Here is a 20,946-nt window from a genome sequence, read left to right on the forward strand (position 1 = left end):
CGCAGCTTCAGCCCTTCTGCTCAGTGAGTCCCTCCTCAGACACCCCCGCTGCCTTCCTCCTCCTGTTGCTTTAGGTGCAGCGAGAGGAGGGGAGAGATTTCAGGTGTAAACCAACTGCACGTGGTCTGGTGGGCTGAGGGAATGGGCAGAGAGTAAATCCTTGGCTTTGGGGGCGATGCGGTGACCGCACAGACCCTCAGCAGCTCTGCTTCTCGAGGAGCCGCCGTAATTGTGAAAGCCTTCTGACTTTGCCACCTTTTGAAGTGTTTTACATGTCAGATACCTAGTGGATTTAATAAATCCTCTGGGATCTGTAATCCCTGTGTATGAAAGTGAGTACCCAGAAGCTGGTTGTGTGGGCTGAGCACTAATAACGCTGGGGAAGCGCTGTAGCTAATTGGTGCGGAGAAATAGGGGACGACAAAACAAACGAGTGCCTGCAGCGGACCTGGCAAATCCCGAGATCTTTGGCAGCCAGGCTCTCAGACAGCCTTTGGGTTATCTGGTCGCCTTCTTGGATGCTACGCAGGATATCTTCCTCTCGTCGTGGCTCCTGGTTCTACTGATTGGCCTTTAATTAGTTCCGGCAGCAGCACTTCAGCTGCTGCGTTAGAGGTGAAGCGTGGCCAGGGCACAGGACTGGGACCTCCGTTTGGAAGCGACCTGGTTCTGCTGCTGAATCTGCTCCTAGGGTAAGTCAGTTAACGTCGCCGTGGTCAACGCGTCTCGTCTGGAAAGTGTAGGTTATGCCTCTTGTGGAAATTTGCAGGTAGGCTACGTGGTAAGAGCTCCTGGTTTACATTTCTGTGCGTGCTTTGTTTTTCATGGCGTGTGCCTTCTTCAAAATTTACGTACAGGGGAATTATTTTCTTCTGAAGCACAAGTTCGGTGCTGAGCTGTTGTTTATGCCCCTGAAAGTCTCTGCTCCAACCTAACAACCTTGCGTTTTTGCAACTTCTGCCAGTGCTCCTCTAATCCTTTCCTGGCCTAGATGACTTGTAATGAATGTTTTAAGCAAGCAAAGCGAAGCAAAACTGCCTCCGAGATGAGCGAGGGGTGAAAATATTGGAAAGAGAAATGAACACCCGAAACGTAAGGAGATTATTGTTTTCTCCTTCGGTACAATCCATTTCCCCGGGTGATGAGCTCTGTGAACTCAGAGGAAGGAGGCAAGTTTTCAAGAGATGCTGAGTATCTTGTGATACCATGCTGGAAACAGCAGAAAAATGTGTATCTGCTGGGAAGTTCCAAATACACATCCCCTGGAATCTCATTTACACCGAGAATTCAGGGTTTAAGGCAGGATGCCTTGGCTCTGCATAGAATACTGTAACGAGAGGCAGAGCTGGTATCTCTGATTGAAGAGAAACAGCGCTCGGCGTTGTCCAGGCCTCACAAAGGAGTTTTTATCGAGAGATTCTCAACGTGACTCTGGAAATGTGGTACCTCCCGAAGAGAAGCCACGAGCGGAGGAGAGTACCAGGAGGTATTGTGAGCCACAGTTAGCACGTGTATTACTTTTTTTTTTTGAGCCTGCCTTGTTTTCTTAGCCCTGCAGGAGATCAGTTTGCACAATGCGCACATTGTGTGCTTCACAGTAGGATGCTTTGTCAAACAGAATCCCTGCACTGTTGACTCTTTCGCGCAGTAAAAAATAAAATAAAATAATGATTTCGTCCTGAATGCCCCACGCTGTTCAAATCTGAGCAAGCAAAAGCGTCTGCAAGGTAAAGGAGACTTGGGTTAGCGTTCCATGATTCCGGAGTCAAACGGTTCCCTCTCCTTTGTCATCTCCCAGAGCACGAGCGACGGATCCCATCTTTCATGCAGGTTTGCTGTAAGTTAGGGAGGATGCCGCAGAGCGGGGCGAGGCGCCTGGCAGCTTCCTCGCGCTCCTTTTGTGCAGACCGAGCTAACGACCTTGAGGCTTAGAGGGAGGCAGCCTTTGGTGCGTATCTTCCCTGCGTGCGGCTCTCCTCTTTCGGGTGGGGGAGCGGAAGAGCAGGCCAGGCTGCGCGTTGTCCCCCCAGGCTGATCCCTCTAGGTGGGAGACCGCGTGCCGCGGCCTCGCAGGGCTCCGCTTCTCGAGCAGGTGGTCCCGGGGCTATAAAAGCTGTTAAGGAGCCCGGGAGTGTTCAGGCTGCGGTTTGAAAGCGACCACTTTCCAGCTCTAGCCGGTCACTCCTCAGCTGACTTGGGAACATTTGGCTCAGGAAGCGGAACAGCAGTTGGAAGCAAACGGCGATTAGTTTTTTCATGGCTTCCCAGGGAACGCATCAGTTTGTTCGTGGTTTTGGTTTTTTTTGTTTTTTTTTTCCCCCCTCATTTTTACGATTCCTGTGGATTTTTAAGGCACTGTCAATGCAGGATGTTCGGTTCAGCCAAGCTCGCTTACTGGCAGATTGAAATGAGCAGAGGCTGAGCACGCTGAGTTCACTCATCATAACCGATGTGATGCTGCTCAGAACTTCCTTTGCCCTTGGTATCTTCACTGAGGAATCCTGCCTGCTGCCGTCAGCCCCCCTGCGTTGAAATCCCATTTTACCCATTTGAATGCTGTAAGAAGTGCTGTATAAACTAAACAGGAGCATCTGTGAAGTGGTTAGAGTTGTTGTTGATTGCCTCTTCCTTATTGCCTTCAGGGGATTTAAGCTCGAATTTGCTGGAAGTAGAATTTATGAGGCAGAACGCTCCATTTCTGATCCTGAAGCTGGGAAAAGTGCGCTGAATTTGATGGGCCTTTCTCGTCTCCAGCGTCCCTGGCTTTTGATCTGGACCTTGCAGGGCTCTCCCCGTGTCTTTGGCATAATTGCTTTTTGCATGTCGAGGCGCTGCCTGACTTCTGCATGGCTGCTTTCTTTACAGGGAGCTGCCGGAGCAGCTTTAGGCTTGCAGCCATCTGCTTCTCGCGAGCCGTTCAGCAGGGAGCTCCTGCACCTGTGCTGCTGCTGCTGGCCTCAGCTGGGAGAGAGGGAGGCAGAAAAGGTGTGTGAGTGTGTGTGTGTGTGTGTGTGTTGGTCTGCCGCAGCAACGATGGAGGATCCGGAGGACGACGAGGACAGACTGCTGTGCTTTGAATCGTAGCGTGGGGGTTTGGAGCCCCTACCCAGCGCTGGTTTTCTTTTCATCGTGATCTGGCTTTCCGCCTGGGACAAAAAGCTTTTCTTTTCGTGCTTACATAGGGGATGAAAATTTAGGATGCATCCCCGCGCGCTGCCATGTTAAACCTTCTGATATTACGGGGCTGGACACACGAGCTGCTCACGTACGTGTGTGGCAGGCAGTCGTGTAGCAGATATTGTCATCTGGGCACGTCTCAGCTGTCTGTTATTCCAGCTGTAGCCATATTTTTTTGGAACGCTTCCGCCATCCTCAGCAGGTTTGGAAGTTTGTTGTCCAGAAGCGACGTAGCCCGCTGAAGGATTTCACTAGCATACACAGACACGTTCCTGCTCTTGGTTAACTGAGTGGAGAGGTGTAGGGCTAAGTGAGCAACCCTGCACTGAAATCCCTGGGTCAAACCTCACCGGTGAGTTGTTTGTGTCGTTAACAGTCCTGTGTCACTAGCAGTAGGATCAGATGCAGGCAGAGGAGGAAGGGGATGCCATCCTCTACAGCTGGTGCTTTCAGGCCGCTCGCTGCAGCGAAGGGGCTCTGAAGGAGGTGTGCAGGGCAGAGGTCTCAGCCTTAGTGCAGCCTTTCTGCAGCCCGTCCCTTTTTCCTGTGGCATGGCCACCCCGCACGGAAGGATCGGCGCCTGCTCGGAGGCGCGAGGGCTGTGGATGACCTCTCTTCAGCGTGGTGGTCCTACAACACAACCCGGCTGTGCCCAGCTGGTTGTGTAGCTAGCTCGCTAGCTGCGAGTCCCTGCGGAGATGGGAAAATGCTGCTCTTCTTGCACAGCTGCTTGATTTTCCTGGTGCAAGGGGGATCGCTGTTTAGCCAGGCTTGCTGGAATTCCTCTCTCTGCCTTGCTGCCCTCAGGTAGTATGAAGTGCTCTGCTTTTCCTGAGCTGCTGGAGGTGCAAGCAAGTGACCCCGTGGATCCTGCTGGGCGAAGTAAATGCACGCAGGCATCTTACAGCGGGGTGAGGGATGGGGGAAAGAAGTGACCAAGGCTGGTGGAAGGGCCTCATCTCTGCTGGTTGCGAAGGGGGAGGCTTCAGAGCACTGAGCTGATCCCTAAGTGGGGCATTTAAAAGTCAGCAGATGTATTTTTTTTTCCCCTTAAGGCTACAGGTGTAGCAGTCTGCATGTTGCTGGGACAGGGACGTTGTTGCAGCCCCAAAAGGTGACCAGCAGGATGGCGATGGCAGGTCAGTCAGCCACAGGTTCCCAGGCAAAATAATGGGAGACCAGCAGCAGCTCTCCTGAAATCTGTAATTTAAGGGCGGGTTTTTTAATGTCAGGCTTATGGACAAGAGCATCAGACGAACCCAAAGTCATGCATTTATTTATCTTGTGAGGTTACAAGGTAGGCTGATAGTATTCTGAAAAGATATGTCCTGGCAGTGGTGTGCCTGGTGTGTTTAGATGGAGGATGTGAGCAATACGAATGGAGGCTGTGCAGCCAGCTGCTCTGTGAGCTGCCTGACGGGCAGCCCTCGTGTATGTTCCTTCGTCCTTCAAACAAGAGTAAGATCGGGGTAGGCATGTGATGTTTGCATCCGTGCTGGCTCGAATAACCAACGCATCCACGTGTGCTGGGCTTCCAGTGCTCTTCCCTTCCTCCCCAGCTATTACACGTGCCCTATCCAGTTCCTGCCAGCAGCGCTTTCCATAGAATATGCTGGCATCTTCTCTTTCTTAATGCTTCCTTTTCAGACAGCACTGGGGCTGGGGTTTCCCCCATGCCTTTACAGCATCTTCCTCTGCTGCCGGCAGCTGCCGTTCCCTGGCGGAGGCACCCTGAGAGACAGCAGAGATGTGGCAGTGTTGTATTTCAGAAGAAGCGCTGTGGAGCCTTATGCTAACACCACGAAACATAACTGCGTACCTCTCCCTGCTGCACCGTACAAACAGCTCCCTCTGATCTCAGCCCGCAACGGTAAGGCGTCCGAGTTTTGCCATGAAACCTTATTTTTACTCGTTTTCTTGCTACCCCTCTCTCCTCGGGGTGGAAAGGTCAGGTAATTAGGTGCCTCATTAGCAGCTTTGGCTGACTCCATCCTAGCTCCGCTCCAGCGCTGGCTGCGGGAGGCAATGCGGGGTAGGGCTGCGAGGACCGGCGGAGGCGGTGGATGAGCAGCAGGTGGGTCTTTACCTAGGTAAATCCTGTGGTTTCAGTACCTGTTTCATCCAGGGTCTCGTCCTCCTCTGTAAAGGAGCTGGCCGGAGTTTGACAAGGCTTTGCTCTCCATCATGGTACTGTAGGTGGATGTGTTTGTTGAGTCGTGCAGAGGCTGGCTGATTTTGGAGGAATTATGAGAGCTGCTGCTACGGGAGCGAACCGCGGCCATGCAGGTTGGTTGCTCGGAGTAGTGCTGGTCTCATGTAAGCAAGGAGCTTCTCTGCTTCCCACTGCTGGTATCGCGGCTGCCTCAGAGAGCCGCCGGTGGAAAAAACTGGAAGCTGGACCTGGCAGAGTGCTGCTTCCCTTAAAAAGGCCAGGCTGCAGCTTCATCAAACGTCTTTCCAAAGTGCATCGGGAGAACGCAAAAGCTCTGCTTTGGAGAATTGAAACGAGGAACGCGCCCTGGAAATGCTGACGTGGTGCTGGTGCTGGAGCAGATCTCTGGCATGTTAAAGCCGTGAGGCATGCGTTTCCCTTTCTGGAACAAAAAGAGGAAATTCCTTCGTGTAGCAGGATGTGTTAAAGAAATGCCCTATCCGAGGGATTCCGATGTTGTCTCTTTCCCTTTCGGTTACTTCCCTAAAAGCTGTGGATCATAACCGGGTGCGTACATCTCATGTCTGGCCTTTCTCATGAGTCACAGGCAGAGCTTGCCTCTTTTTTTGCTGGGGTCAACAAAAAGCGTAGTGTTCCCAGCTGTTTTTCCATTCGAAGCGAGTTGTTTCAATGCTCAGATGTTTAATTCCAGTTACAGAACAGTGTCTCTGTATCTGTAGAGCCCTTGTCGCTGTGATACGATGGGACCGACAGAATTACAGAGCGTGTTAGCTGCTAAAAGGATGGATTCTATGGGCCTGTAGGTGATCCTTCTGTTGTGGCTCTGACTTCTCCTTTTTGTGGTGGAAAGGTTCAGTTGTTAAGTTCACAAATAGAGGATATGAAACCAGCAGCAACTGGGCTGAACACAAAAGCGAGGTTCTTAATTCTTAACTATGTCTTCCTAATGCAACCTTTCCTCTTACGTGAGTTTTGCTGATTAAAAATGCTTGGGACCTGCGTTAAAAGAAGCAGGAGCTCCTTTGTTTTACGTTCTCAGATCGTGCAGGTGCCTGGTTCTGCTCCCTCCTTATAGCCCATGGACTTTCTCATGAAGCCCATGAATTATTCTCATCCCTGTTTTCTCTGAAGCCTCCCACTATTTTATCTTTTTTTTTTTTTTCTCTTCCTTATGACTGTCTCTCTGTCCCCAGCAGGGTGGTGCAGGAAGCGAATGCCGGTGTGAATCATCGCGTCGCGTAGCGAGCGGCAGAACAAGCAGCTAGCTAAATTCGGGCTCTGACCCGCTCGGAGCAAGAGCTGACTGGAGGCACTGCTTCTGCTGAGACAAAACAGTTTCCGACAATGCTTTAGCTCTTCAGTCATTGTGCGTCGCTGGTGCCTCGGTGCTTTTAAGTGTGCGCGGTGCAGACGTTAGCAAGGATGCAGCAGTCCCCTAAACAATGCAGGGTTTAAGTTGTATTCAGTATAAGGAGATAGGCAGCACAATTGGTAAGAGGCAATAATGTACAAAAAGTGGCTTACCATGCTGGGGGACATCTGCTCATCCTTCCTGCGGATCCAGCTCCCTGTAGCGTGCTGGATGACAGCGGGAAGCGAGCTCGTGTGCGTGCTGCAGGAACTAACGGGAGTCTCAAATAAAAGTGAAGACGGGAGGCTCGAATCGTCTCGTACCGCTAAGAGGAAGTGGCAACATCCATATTTTGGAAAAACTTTCCTGTGCTAAATGGGAAGCCGACGTGGCTTTGTTTGTTTGAGGTTCGCAGCTGGTGGAGGCTGCAAGAGTGCAGCAAGACAAAGAGCCCCGATGCCGTTGCCTCTGCAAGTGTCGTCCCCATCCCGTGGCATCGTCCCTGTCCCTTGGCATCGTCCCCATCACATCCCCTGGCTGGGTGCTGGGATATTCTGGACCTAAAGGCTGGGTCCTGCATCACCTCCCTTGTCAGTGGCACACGGAGGGCGCTGAGCTCGCTGCCTGTCTCTCACCTCCGAGCTGCATGGCTCGGTGCCAAACCAGCTGTGCTTTCCAGGCGGCTTCCAGCTTTTTTTTTTTTTTCCCCTCCCGGGTAGGTGAGCCTGGCCTTGACGAGCCAAATGCGTGCGTGCTCACGCCTCGGCACTTGAGAATAAAAGGAGCAGTTGCTTATCAATGGCACCGGAGGGAAGCGGAGTGATAAATCCGCCGGAGGTGAAGCTCCGTGGCACATCAACGTGCGGAGAGGGAAACGCCGTCGTTGGTGCCGATGCGATGCCAGCGTGCTCGGTGCCTCTTCAGGGTCTGGCTGCTTCCAGGCCACAGCTGCTGTGGGGATTTGTCTGGCCTGTGTGCTGTCAAAATCTTGGCTTTGGGGCTGAAGGAGCTCGTGCAGGGAAGGGTAGCCCTCTCCCTTCTTTCCGTGGTTTTTCAAAGCTGCATCTTCTGCAGTGGCACCCGCTGCACGGCTCAGCTGCTGGGGAGTTCCCAGGAGAGGAGCACTTCTGGGAGCCTTTGGAGGCACCAAATGCCGTCCTCCATCCTCCATGGGCACGTGCCACATGCTGCTGGGCGCCTGCTTACACTTCTCTGCAGCTGAAAGCCTGCGGCCAGCCGAGTTTGGGTACCCGGACATGAATGCAGTCGGAGTGGGTGGCGTAAGAAACAGAGGTGGCGTGGCAGAGCCTGGAAAGAAAGGGCACCGGTCAGATGGCTGAGTGCCGCAGTGAGAAAATGCGACGTAGACTGCTTCGTGCTCTCCCTGCTGGGGTTAGACCCACGATGCTCGTGCCGTTAAGGCCAGGTTGCACATCTGGAGGCGTGAAATATTTGCTCAGCTCGGGGAAGTCTGACTTGCCTCGAGCAGCAGGCACTGCTGGAATAGCACCCAGCCCCGACAGCGAGACACTGCTCCCCTGAGACGAGGTGGCTGGCAAGTGCCTCTCGACAGAGGTCCTGCCTCTTCCCAAGGAAGGAGTAATAACCACAAGGCTTGTTCCTTCCTGGAGAGGGGTAAATGCAGGGCAGCACTTCTCACAAACATGGTTGCAAGAAGGAAACAAAAGGCCAAGCTGGTGCCAAGTTATGCTTAACGGAGAAGGAATGACCTCATAAGGCGGCGTGAGCGAAGTTGTGTCCTCGCACCTCAGTCCTGTGTCCTCTGCCTGCCTTTATTTGCCTCTGAGGGAGATATTACTCGTGTCTGCAACCCCTAACGCCAGCACCGTTCGTTTTGCTGGCTTACGTGGAGCGTGCACGTGATGTGTGAGCTGTACGAGCGGTGTGTTGAGCTATGAGAACATTTCTGTTCAGTTCTGTCCCTTGGGCTGCCTTCCCTGCAGCCTGTGGTGTCCTGCCATCACGGGTAGGCCTCCGTAGCCTTCTAGGAGAACCCCCCCCTTAATCTGGTACAGACACATGGCTTTGGAGTCTCATTAGCAACATCTAAGCCTGTTTCAGGGTAACGCCATAAAAAGTCTGTGCTTGCTAGAAAGCAGAACAGCTGCGGCACAGGGTGATGAGAGCCAGCCTGGGGGAGCCCCGAGGCACGCGTGGGGCTGCCCCGTGGAGTTGGTTTGTAACTCCCTGAACTCCTAGCAGGCTTCCAGCTGGATTTAAAAGTTATTAAACGCAGGTAACAAAGATCAAACAGTGAATATCCAAATAGACTTGAGTTTCTCCCTGGTTCCTTGCTTCCCTCCCTCTCAGCCCTCGGAGTTTTTCCTTCCCTGAAGCAGGGAATTTGTTTTGCAAAGGGAGAGGTTTGGGCTCTGGAGAGTTTATGCTCCTTCTCTTTCTTCCTTTTTGTTTTTTATTGTAATGATGACATATGGAAACTATTTACACAGGAGCATGCTCTGCTGCACTGAATGGAAACGTTGCAGTCCCGGCAGTATCGTTCCGGATGCCTTGTGTAAGCAGCCAGCTGGTTTTGCTTTTTTCTTTTTTTTTCCTCCTTTTTTCCCCCCCCCCCTCCCTCTTTCCCTTCTCGGGGAACGTCTGGGATAAGTTACACAAGTGTGGAAGGAAGCTCTGCCATCTGTGAGCAGCCCCGTCCGCTTGCTCCGTCACGCCCCTTGTACCGTGAACTTGGCAAATGTTTTATTTTCTTCTGTTTTTTTTTTTTTTTTTGCTGAGGGAGGTGGGGGGAGATGTGCTGACTAGTCACAGCGGGACTCTGGCTCCTCTCCCTTCGGTTCCTCGCGTTCCCTGGGGAGCAAACCCTGCTCCGCGCCAGGACAGGAGAGCGTGGCGCGCCGAGCCTTGCTCTCCAACCACACTCATTCTTAAAAGCAGTTTTGCCCGCCAGCAAAACCTTCCAGCATCCTGCCTGCGGGACGGCGAGAGGGAAGCGATTCAACCGAGCTCCGAGCCGCCTTCCTCAGCGGGAAGGGGAAGATGCGCGCGGCCCCGCGGAGCTCGGAGGAAACCCTCCTGCGCGTGGCTCTGCCCTGAGCAACCGGGGAGCGACTCGGGGAGGCAGCGCCGGCTGCCATGCGGTGGAGAGAGCCTCCTGCCATCTACTTGGAGGACCGCGGGAGTCCCGTGGAGAGATCCTCCTACCTCATCGAGCTCCCCACCGACGGTAACCGCCGCCGGGGACGCGCTGCGGCACGAGCCGAAGCGGAGCGGGGCTGGCATTACTCTGTGTCATTGTTAGCGTGGGAGCAGCTGAGGAAATTAGCCGGCTGGAGGGCTGCCAAGCGAGCAGGCAGAGAGACGCTGCTCAAGTCGGTTGTTGTTGTTTTGTTTTTTTTTATTATTATTATTATTATTTATTACCCAGATGATGCCGTTGCCTCGGGGACGCTAGATCAGCCTTCTGGTACCTGGTGGGGAAGGAGCCCAGCCACGAAACGCAGCTCTGCGCTGCAACGTTTCTGCTGTCTGTGCCTGGAAAGATGATGCCTGGGGCAGGCAGGAGGCAAATAGCGGGGTTTCTGGAGTTACTTCTTGTGTCTCTGAGAGCTGTTCGCAGGCTTGATCTCCCTGGCACATCCTTTCTGCTTCAGCTGTGAGCTGGCTGTGAAAGGCAGGGAGATGTTCTCTCTTTTTTTACTGCGGCGTAGCTTTTCCCTGAGTTGGGCCTTTACGGAGAGAGGTTTGTCTGTGGGAAAGAATTCAAGTTTAAAGGTAGTTCGGTGTCTTTGGGTAGGAGCAGCGTTCTGGTGCCTTGTTTAGCCCTGCAAAACTTTGCTGGTTTGTGCCTGGCATGTTTTGACATCCTGAAACGTTTCAGTGTGCTCCAATAACCAGGGTGGCAACCTCCTGAACATGTCCCCTTTCCCCAGAAGAGCTGGGGTAGCCAAGGTGTTGGCTCTCTGCTTTTTCACCATCTCCTGAATTGCGAGGGACGAACGACTCGGGGATTTTCTCTCCGCTCTCTCTGTGCTTCGAGTTGAGCTGAGTCCCGTAGGGACCTGGAGCAGGCGGTGCAGTTCGGAGCGAGGAACCCTGCGGCCATGCCCCAGCCACCGAATGCTGAAGGAGCAGCTGGAGGGGTGCCTGGAGCCTCGTGGAGCCCGTACGTGGTCTTCCAGCGCCCTGCTAAGCATCTTTCCCACAAAGGGGTTTGCAGTCAGGCTGCAGTCCAAGGGAGTCTCTCTTTGGAGCGTGCACGCAGTAAAAGCTCTGCAAAGAATCGCTTTTGAAGAACTTTGTAGAGCTCCCAGTGTAAAGCTTCTGCCTTCTTTGCTGGTATCTTTCAGTTAAAAAGCAAATCCACGACGAAGACTGGCGTTCCAGTTCTGTGGATAAATGAAAAGCTTCATCATCTGTGTTTACTCCCCCCCTCTAAGAGCTGTGCTCATTTAGGGTTTCAGAATGGGGTCTGGGGGAGCAATCGGCCCCACCGAAACATTCAGCTGAACGTGGAGAGGTCTTTTAAAGGTATGGGGGAAGCGAAGAGAAGCAGGCTGAATGCTGCAGGGTTCCAGCAATCTGCCTGCAGCCTGGGAGGCTTTCACAAACCTCCGATAAGTGCTGTCTGAGTTTGATTAGGGGGTGGGAAAGGCAGCGGGGCTCTGCCTCGGTGCTGGGGCTGCTGACCTTGCAGGAGCCGCTACGAGGGGTACAGAGGTCTGGCGTGGCCTCTTCACTCTGAGGTTTTCCAGAAAAACCTGACCCTTGTTTAATGAGGGCTGTTTTCTTATAGGGAAGAGGTGCAGCAAATCCTCAGCATCCCGTTGTGGGAGAGGAAAAGAAACTCGCTGTTGTTTTTCCCCACCCCGTAGCAGCACAGAGAGAGCCAACTGCTCCATCACAGCGTCTGTGCTCGTAGAAAGGGGGAATTCAGCACTTTTGTGCTGGTAGGGTCAATCTGAGAGGCGCCTTCCTGGGGAAAACGGGGCCGTGGAGGAGGGAAGTCCTGCTGAGAGCGAGAACCCCGGCGTGGTTTGGGTACCGAGGGGAGCTCCGGGGAGCTCCAGCGCCGGCCTCACCTCTGCGGGGTCTGCGTAGTGCTCGTCATCGAAGCTGCAAAACACAAATTCCCATCCCAGAAGAAGAAATGGCATCTCTCTGTGAACAGTGATGGTCTTCATGTGTGTTCCGTGTGTCTTAATAGCACCGAGGCTGTAGAACATGCACGCGAGCGAGTGCTGGAGCTTATTTACGTGTCCTGCTCAGCTTTCCCATGGGAAGGGTGATCTGCGTGTGTAGCTATGCTTGGGAGCTGCTCTTTGCAACTGAGTTGTATTTTTAAATGGAATTTTTAGTTACGAAACCTCGTACAGATGTTCAGTAAAGCATTGCTTTGTAATGCTTTACTGGTGGCGGAGACATCTCAAAGTAAATCTGTGGGATATGGACTGAAAATTAACTTTGCTGTTCCTTCTCATCAGAAGGAGATGGGTGCTTAACTGCACCAAAAAGCGTTGCAAAGGTGCGTTGTTTAATGACTGAAGAGCTCTGAAAAATGAGGTTTTTCTCCTGGAAATATTGTACTACTGCTGCTAGTACGCCCTGCAGCCTCAGTGCTTGCTGCCTCTTTGCAGTTTGACTGGTGGTGGTGTTTTAGGGACGTGACAGCATGGCTCTCCCGAGGCAGGAGACCTGCTTGTTGCATTAAATGGGATCCTGTCCCTTTGATGGTCTTCTGGGGGCATTCCCGTGTTGAGGTGTTGAGTCTGAGTGTGCCTCTTAAAAGCCCCTACGTGGGAAGGCTCAACCACTGCGTGCACACTGCCAGTTCCTTGGGCGCTCCGTTGCCTCTCAATGCCTGTTCCTGCTCCCGCTGCCTGGCTTGTTTGCCTGCTCCCTGACCCATCTCAGCTCACTTAGTTGTAAATCGTTTTCTCTCCTGTTGCCCCGATGCAGATGGAGGTAGCTATGACGTTATCCACGATGCCTCCAGCCCTGCTGCCGGGGACTGCTGCGCGCAGCAAAGCTCTGCCCGCCACAACTGGGAAATGAACTACCAAGAGGCAGCGATCTACCTCCAGGTGAGCCCTGGTCTTCAGTGCATTGTGTTTAAAAAAAAAAAAAATATATGAAAAAAAAAGGGGACATCTGAAGCTATGATAGCTCTTGGTTGTGAGAAGCAAAGAGCTTCAGTCCTGGGGTTAAAAAATGAAAATAAAAAATCAGTCCTTTGCAAAGGGATCTTAAGAGAAGGAAGATGCAAGTGCCTTCAGATGGGCTCTGGTAAGTAGTTTGGGAAGCACTGAGCAAGCTGGGGCTACCCATCTTCTCCCCATGCTGAGGACTTTGTAGTGGAGAGGTTCAGTGCATCTTTGAGTTATAGGAACACCCCTATTAGAACAAGAAAATGATAATATTTGTAATATTGCTGCCTGGTGTAATGCATTAGCTACCAGAGCTACCCTGCTCCTGCGCCAGGGGACTGCCAGTCGTGGCTCCTCTGCCATTTTAAAACCTGGGAGGCTTGGACCTTGCTGATGCTTCAGCTTATGCTAGAGCAGCATGGACAAGATAATGGTAACCCCAGCCCCTCCTGGGCTTTTGTTTAAACTCACGATTATGGGAGATGTTCTGCAAAGGTTCATTGAGCTGCTGCAGTGTCTGATGGTAATGCACACAGCAGGCTTGGCCCTTCACATGCAGATTAGTCTTGCTGCTGCCTTGACCAATGGCCATAATGACAATGTCCTTGAAACGAAGTAGACATAACTTAAAGAGCGTGCAGATTGTTTATGTGAAGCAGTAGCTGGAGGCAAGAGCGTCTTATCTGAATGCGAGGACTTTGCTGTCCAGCCACGTTTCGAATTGCTTGGCTACCAAGAGGCAGAATTGAGACTATTTTTCATTCTGCAAATGTGTTTTGTCAGGCGTGAATAAGAATGCCCTGCTGATCTAAGCTAGCTCTCCCTTTGAGTGGGGGGGCTTGCGTTTTATGGAGCTTGCTGCTGGGTTTTGTCCTGCCTGCAATCTGGCTCCCTGACCTGGCAGTGTTTGTTTGTTCTTACTCAGAGTGTGAGCTTGCCTGCGAGGCGCCTCAATGAGACGCGTTTGAAACCCTCTTTTGAATTAGTCTTGAGAACGCTTCACCTCTTAAAGGAGGTCCTGTTTGTGGATCTCGTTATCCATTTTGCAATTACAGCGATTCTTCTTTGATGGAAAGATATTCATTCAAACAGAAAAGTGTGTGTGTGCCTGAGTGTCCCAGCTGGGGAAAAATGTTCTCATTTGACGTTTTCCAAGAGCCAACAAGTCTCCTGTGGGTGGCTTCCCTTGCTTAAACCATCGGCTCAAGACAGAAGAAGCTGCTGGATGGTTCTTCACGAAAAACCTTTTCCGAACTCTCCTCGAGCTAAGCTTTGTCCTAGAATTAAAAATAGCGACGGTGCAGCTGTTTAAAATCAGTTGAAGGCAAACTGTTAAGATGGAGTATCTGACCTTTTAACATTAATTAAGCTCTCTCTCTAAGAGGAAATGATAAATCAGCATAGAGACTTGTTAATTTTTCATGGAGTCTGTCTCTCTGCTCCATGCCTTCGCTGCCAGGGCTCCCAAGCATGTTTTCTCGCAGGCATTCTTCGAGGCCAAGATAAGGAGGAGCGACTGTCGGCCAGGTGCCCCAGAGCTTATCTGTGTGTTTTTCTGCTCTGTCCTGGAGAAGTTTAATCAAAGAGAGCTGCAAACGTATGGAAGTGGTTGCAAACAGATGAGGTGCAGTGTTTGCGCTGGGATGTCGACTGAAGATTCCTCCTGCCTTTGTAAACTCCTTCAAGGCTCTTCCTCGTTTTGGAAAACCTCAAGGGTTTCTGAAGCAGGGGCTGGTGGATATTAACGAGTTCATTACTGAAATGTGCTGACAAACAGAAGGGGATGCCCCATGCGTGTGGAGTTCATTCCTCAATAACCAGATGAATGTCAGGCTGTGAGGTGGGAACAGCCCATTGGGAATTGTATCCCGTCCTTATAAAAGCCTGTTCGTTGGGTGGAAAACTCAGGTACAGAACTGACAGTCACTAATGCTGTTCTCCTTATTATTCCTTCTGCTCTAGGAAGGAGAAAACAACGACAAGTTCTTCACTCACCCCAAAAATGCCAAAGCACTTGCTGCCTACCTCTTTGCACACAATCACCTTTTCTACCTGATGGAGCTGAGCACGGCACTGCTGCTCCTGTTGCTGTCTCTGTGCGAGGCGCCAGCTGTTCCTATGCTCCGCCTTGGCATCTTCGTAAGTACTTTGGGGCATAATAAAGAAGTTTGCTTGTTTTGCAGGGGTGGGTAAGAGGAAAAAAGTCAGACATAAAGGAAGGAGGTAGCAGTAGCAGGAAAAAACCCATCTGGCTTGTTCTCTAAATGGGTTGACAGCAGATATGCCAGCCAGCAAAACATCCTTTTTGTTGTTTTTTTTTTAACCTGATGTGCATAGACCAACTGTGAAAGTGACACAGTTGCGTTATCTAGTCTGTGCAGGTCTTAAATTTTGTAACTGTGGAGAAAAGTGTGGCTTTTGCTTTTTCTTGAGATAGCTCCAAAATCTGTGCGCTTTCACAGGGTGGTTTTACAGTCCTTGTCGTGTTGCTGCTGTTTGTTATCCCAGTGGCACCACTGCTTCCTAGAACACACCTGGCCCTAGCTGAGAACCAGTTTGCTAAACCTTGTATCCCGTCCTCTTGCTGTCTTGAGGACTTTTTTTAACATGTTTGAGTGAGGTGAAGTTTTGTCTAACCCTCGCAGAATGTGGGTTTAGGTAAGGGATGCACAAACAGTCGTGTGTCCTGTTGTTGGTCCCCAGCCAGCAGGTGCCACTGTCAGGCACAGCGCTAGGAGCTGTCGCTGCTGGTGAGAGAACCTCCACCTGCTTTTGGAGCTGGGAGTGCAGGGTGCAGAAGAGTTTGTGACAGCCTTTGGGTTAAAGCGTTCCTCAAAATGAGTCAGGGCTCCTTAAATGCATTTGGGTTTTGAGCTATGACTAATGCTGAGGTCATAAGAAAATAGCGTTTTCGTAGTCCAGTTTTGCATCTTCCAGCAGAGAAGAGGTCCATCAGCACTGCCAGAAGTTGGTGTTCTGTTCCTGAGCTTGATCAGGACACTCTCTGTGGTTGTCCAGAACTCCTGTTTCAAGAGAAAACTCTTCTCCGTGTAAATTCAGTCTGCCCAGCAGCTCTCCTTCCTGCATTTCACTTAAAAACTAAAAAATAAATAAAAAATTGCAGTCCCAAACTTTTAAAAAGCATTTCTGCTTGAGTTGCTGGTGTCTGGCCCTTTTGTTTCAAATGTATGAATACATTTTTTATGTCTTTAAGTCCAAAAGCTGTGTGGCTTTCTAGGAAATGCTGGGCTGATGCTGACTAGAGGAATATTCTACCAGCTTTACCAGAAGTACAAAGCAATAAATGTACAGACTTTGAAAGCAGAGTGCCATGCTAGCTTTAAGAGCGGCTTTGGGTTTCCCCATGTGCCCCAGAGCTGTGCTCACACTGTTGTCAGACTCAGGTGCTAGAAAAAGGAGGGGTGGAAGCGTGGCCTGGGATGTGCTTGTAGGCTGAAGCCCAGGTTTAAGCTTTGTGCCCTAACAGGTCCACGCAACCCTGGAGCTGTTTGCGTTAATGGTGGTGGTCTTTGAGCTCTCCATGAAGATGAGGTGGCTGGGCTTCCACACCTTCATTAGGCACAAGAGGACGATGGTGAAGGTAAGCTGTCCCTCTGGTCGTCTTTGTTTTCTCCCTCAGCACCTCTGAGAACCAGAGAACCGCAGTAACTGCTGGGCTTGCTGTAGCAGCACCACTTAGCCACGTGTCCCAAAGCCAAATGGTTCGTGTGAGGTTCCTAAGCTCTGGGAGATGCAAATAAATGGGTGATTGGTGAGAGCTTTGCCTTTCCCGAAGGAGACCGCAGCTGTGCCTCTCATTAACCCCCCCCCCCTTTTTTTTTTTTAGACTTGCGTGCTGTTTGTGCAGTTCATCGAGGCCATCGTGGTGCTGGTGCGCCAAACCTCGCATGTCCGCATAACGAGAGCTCTGCGCTGCATCTTCCTGGTGGACTGCCGCTACTGCGGCGCCGTCAGAAGGTGAGCGGTCAGCTGGCTGGGTCTTCTGCTGTCACACCTAGGAATAGGTGGAGGAAAAGCACGCTTTTGGGCTTTTTCCCCTTCCCACCTGGAGGAGAGTATGCAAGTTGTGGTTTATCCATGTTTTCTCCTTTTTCAGAAACCTGCGACAGATCTTCCAGTCCCTCCCACCGTTTATTGACATTCTTCTCCTCCTGCTTTTCTTCATGGTGATCTTTGCCATCCTGGGTGAGTTGTGTTTACGGAAATATGGATTTATGATGCTCTCAACCAGTTGTCCAAAAGCAGCACAGACATGAACAATGAATATAAATCTGATCAGATTCAGGGTCCTGCCAGGATCTTCCACTTATCCCACTTCACCCGCAGTCACCAGGAAGGCAGAATTAAATAGAGATAAAACATCTAGGAGATGGGTATTGGATTTTGTAGCAAAGATCCTTTTGACCTCTTCCAGTTTGATAGTTTGATGAGACACATTAGCAATCACGTATGGACAAGGCCTTACAGGTCCTCTCTTCATGGTGCTTTCTGGTTGCTGTGTGACTTTGCTCTTTGAGAACAGACACTAGTCACCACTGCTTGAAATTGAAACAGACTTGTTCTTTTCCACGTGTCTTCTCACCTCTCCTCTCCGTTTTCGTCTAGGTTTTTACTTGTTTTCTCCTAACCACTCAGATCCGGTAAGTATCACTTCACCTTGAACTGAAGCTTGAGTCCCAGTTTGACCAGTTAAGCTACGTCTGTACAGCAATACTTGGTTCTTATTTCTACATGGTTGTTAGCTGGTGCTGGCAATGGAAAAAGTGCTGACGAGGTGGTTGACGAGGCTGACGAGGCTGTTGGCAGTGTTACTCTGGGTCAACACCTGCTGGTAGGGAAGGCAGCACATGGGACTTCTTCAAAGAGAGGAAGTCCCACAGGGAACTTTCAGGTAGTCGTTCCTTGTTCTTGGTGTCTTAATTCAGGCGGATGGGCCACCTGCTGCTGGCCCCAGAGGAGGGAGTTATTTGGGTGGAAGCTTGGCTGTTTCACACAGTGGCAGTTTAAGTCCAGCAGCCGGTAGTTCCTTTTGTGATGAATCTATAACTTCCTGGGAATGTTACTGCAAAAATGCTTAGGTTAGCTTTCAGTTGTTTTAGCTCTTCACGTGCCATCTCAGACCTTTAAAAAGGACCAGTGCTGAAGTACCCTTTTCCTAGGAGGCGTCAGGGAACCGTGGAAGTGCCTGTATTCAAGTGTTGTTTTATCAAAAATAATGTTCATTTTTTAACAAAATGTCACTGTGAAATTCTGCTCGCATTTTTCTCATGCGTGGTTTTTTTCTTTCAGTACTTCAATACTTTAGAGAACAGCCTCGTGAATCTCTTTGTACTTCTGACCACTTCAAAGTAAGTTCTGAGCTAGAAAAGGATGTCTCTCCCTCTGTCCCAGAAGAAATCTAGCAGAGTCCAGACTTTTTCTGCAGAAATGGTCCGTCTCCAAATGTGACTCCTTTCCCCTGCATGAGAGAGATTTCCTGGGTTAGTCTGCCTGGGAACAGCTGGTACTTCGTTTTGTTTTAGGACGCTGTGACCTCAGATGCAGAGTTATCTCTAAGCCACTCGAACACTTCATCACTGCGAGGGCAATAAGGGGGAGACAGCTTTATTAGGCCTGGGTCCAAGAAGGGAAAGTTTCTGTTTGTGCTTCTTTGTCAGCCGACAGTTTGCTGTCGTGAAGTAACTTCCTATTCCTCTGCTTCACTTCCACTATCTAGGAGAGGGGGGATAACGACAGTGGGTAAATATTGATCTGCTGTCTGGGAGAGCTCTGGGGATTAGGAAATTAGCAAAGGATGGAATAAATCTTAGGGTGTCATGCTGTAGTGCTTCTACACCAGGGCTATACTGCTGTCATTGTTACAAGCACAACCCGTAGCCATGTTACAAATCCCCTTGGCCCATTTGATTTTCGGGATGTGCAGGAAATGTTCTTTCTTTTCCTTTTATCATGCCTCAGTGTTCTTGCTGCTCGTTGCTAGTGTCATGAGAAGCCACGGGTCTTGCAGAAACGTGTAGGTCCATGGATCTGGGTGCACACATCTGTGTCTTGTGCTTTTGCCCACATAATGGGAAGCGTAGCATGACCTATTGGGGCACTTAAACTTGTGTCTTTTGGATGCAGTTTCCCTGACGTGATGATGCCATCTTATGCCCGGAACCCTTGGTCCTGTGTCTTCTTCATAGTGTACCTCTCCATTGAGCTGTACTTCATCATGAACTTGGTGAGTGCCCTGCTGAAGCACTTGACTTCCCTCTGCCTGAATTTGGAGTTCATTGCTCAAGTCTTCCCCGTTCCCAAGGGTGCTCTATAATAACCTGAGACCCTTTGGCAGAATAATTCTAGAAATGCCAGCTTTGCTGCAGGCAGGAGTCTTCTAACGTTTGACCACAAGGAAGTGAACTAAATCACAGAAAACAGAATGATATTATTATCCTTCAGCCTTTCTCACATTAATATCATGCTTGGAGTGACATACTTGGTTGCACAAAATTTACTGTCCTTTTCTGTCTTAATTATTTATCATAAAATGGCATTTTATTATCTGGGCTTGCCTGAAATGCTTTAAATCAGTTTGAAAGGGAATGGAATTGCTAAGGATGGCAGGACTTGAAGAGTGCTGATACCTGCAGTGTGAGCGTGGCTGCTGTGCTCGCTCTGCTTCGTTCAGCGTCCAGAGCAGGGCTGAGACCAGCTCAGGTGAGGATGTGGGCTGTGAAAAATGGGTTGTTGAAGGAGCTGAGGGATTCTGCATCCCAAGGCGAGTGATTTGTAATGGGCTGGGATTTCACTGCTGCTGTGCTAGATGGAGGGTTAGTTTTGATATGCTTGCCAAAGCGCCAGTGGAAGGATGAGTCCAAACAGCAGCCTTCAAAACCTGCTTCCCAAAGAGACTGGGGCATTTTTAGCAAATCTTTTGATACTATTTTCTGTTAGCATAAGTGGGGTTTAGCCTTACCTCTGAAAACCACTATTGTTAGGAGACCAGAAATATCTGGGCCTCTTCAAAACAAAAAAAGTGGATCAATGTGTGTGCAGTGTGCTTCCTGATCTTTTTTTTTTTTTCATCCTTATGGTCGGTGAGCCCTCACTACCTCTGTTCTGCTTCAGCAGGAAGATTCCTCTTGCAGCAACGCCTCTCCTTGCCTCTCTGGACTGAATGTTCCTGCCTCTTTGAGGAGCTTTTGCTCAGGCAGCTGCACAGAATATGGATCAAAACTTGATTTTCTCTCATCTCTTCTTTCCGCAGCTTCTTGCTGTGGTGTTCGACACGTTCAATGACATTGAGAAGAGGAAGTTTAAGTCTTTGCTGCTGCACAAGCGCACGGCCATACAGCACGCCTACCGTTTGCTCATCACCAAACAGGTACCGTGCCCTGCGGGGACTCTCAGAACAGCCCGGGGTGTGCTGGGACAGGAGCTGAGATCATAATCACTGAGGGCTACCTTTTTTTATTTGTCCAACTAGTTTTTAATCTCTTTCTGGAGGAAAAAGTAGCCTGAATTTCAGCCCCAATGTGAGACCATGGAAGTGCCTTGATAAATGAGGGAAGCTTGTCCTGGAGTGCACGTGGTCATTGATTTCTCCTTGATTTCCCCCCTCCAGCGTGGGTCACTTGAGTACTTGCTTCTTGAGCACCAGTTCTTAGAGGAGGGGTGGGTTATGCATGCGAAGGGACAGTTCAGTTGCTAGATACTGCAGGAATAAATGATGGAGACAGAATTAATTCATCTACAAACAGTGCTTTAAGGGACAAAGCACTGGGGGACAGGGTTGATTTCATGGTTAACTTATGGAGCAAGAAGAGAAATAAGGCCCAAGAATAACTAACTTTCCTCTAGTAAATTGGTTCATGGTTAGGGCACATTAGTTATATTAGCACTTTCTGAGGAAGAGCTTATAGTCTGAAAATCATGCCAGTGATAGAGCTAGTTAGAATATCTACTGTCCTCTCAAAGACAGTAGTTGAACTCTGCTTGGGATGTCTGGCTGGACAGTTTTCACAGGGTGGGGCAGCACAGGACAGCTCTGCATTTGTTCAAGGGTCTGATTTGCCAGGAGAGCTTTCTGATCTCTGTGTTCTGGGATAAAGGCA

General features: G+C 50.4%; 1 protein-coding gene across 9 annotated transcripts in view; it reads left to right on the forward strand.

Annotated features, from left to right (window-relative positions):
• TPCN1 (two pore segment channel 1) overlaps positions 1 to 20,946 on the forward strand; it is a 42,679-nt gene that overhangs the window by 5,701 nt on the left and 16,032 nt on the right. For 6 of the 9 annotated variants that reach the window (XM_080559125.1, XM_080559126.1, XM_080559123.1 and 3 more), the window contains 9 exons: positions 12,642 to 12,766; positions 14,792 to 14,968; positions 16,317 to 16,430; positions 16,677 to 16,807; positions 16,947 to 17,035; positions 17,456 to 17,490; positions 18,140 to 18,198; positions 18,974 to 19,073; positions 20,100 to 20,216. In XM_080559125.1, the coding sequence (XP_080415251.1) occupies positions 12,642 to 12,766; positions 14,792 to 14,968; positions 16,317 to 16,430; positions 16,677 to 16,807; positions 16,947 to 17,035; positions 17,456 to 17,490; positions 18,140 to 18,198; positions 18,974 to 19,073; positions 20,100 to 20,216 (947 nt within the window). Of the gene's footprint in view, positions 1 to 9,349; positions 9,910 to 12,641; positions 12,767 to 12,826; positions 14,670 to 14,791; positions 14,969 to 16,316; positions 16,431 to 16,676; positions 16,808 to 16,946; positions 17,036 to 17,455; positions 17,491 to 18,139; positions 18,199 to 18,973; positions 19,074 to 20,099; positions 20,217 to 20,946 lie in introns of those variants that run through there. The other 3 variants (XM_080559127.1, XM_080559131.1, XM_080559128.1) reach the window with 3 other exon arrangements.

Source organism: Anser brachyrhynchus (assembly GCF_964034855.1).
Source record: "Anser brachyrhynchus genome assembly, chromosome: 17".
Classification (NCBI taxonomy): Eukaryota; Metazoa; Chordata; class Aves; order Anseriformes; family Anatidae; genus Anser; species Anser brachyrhynchus.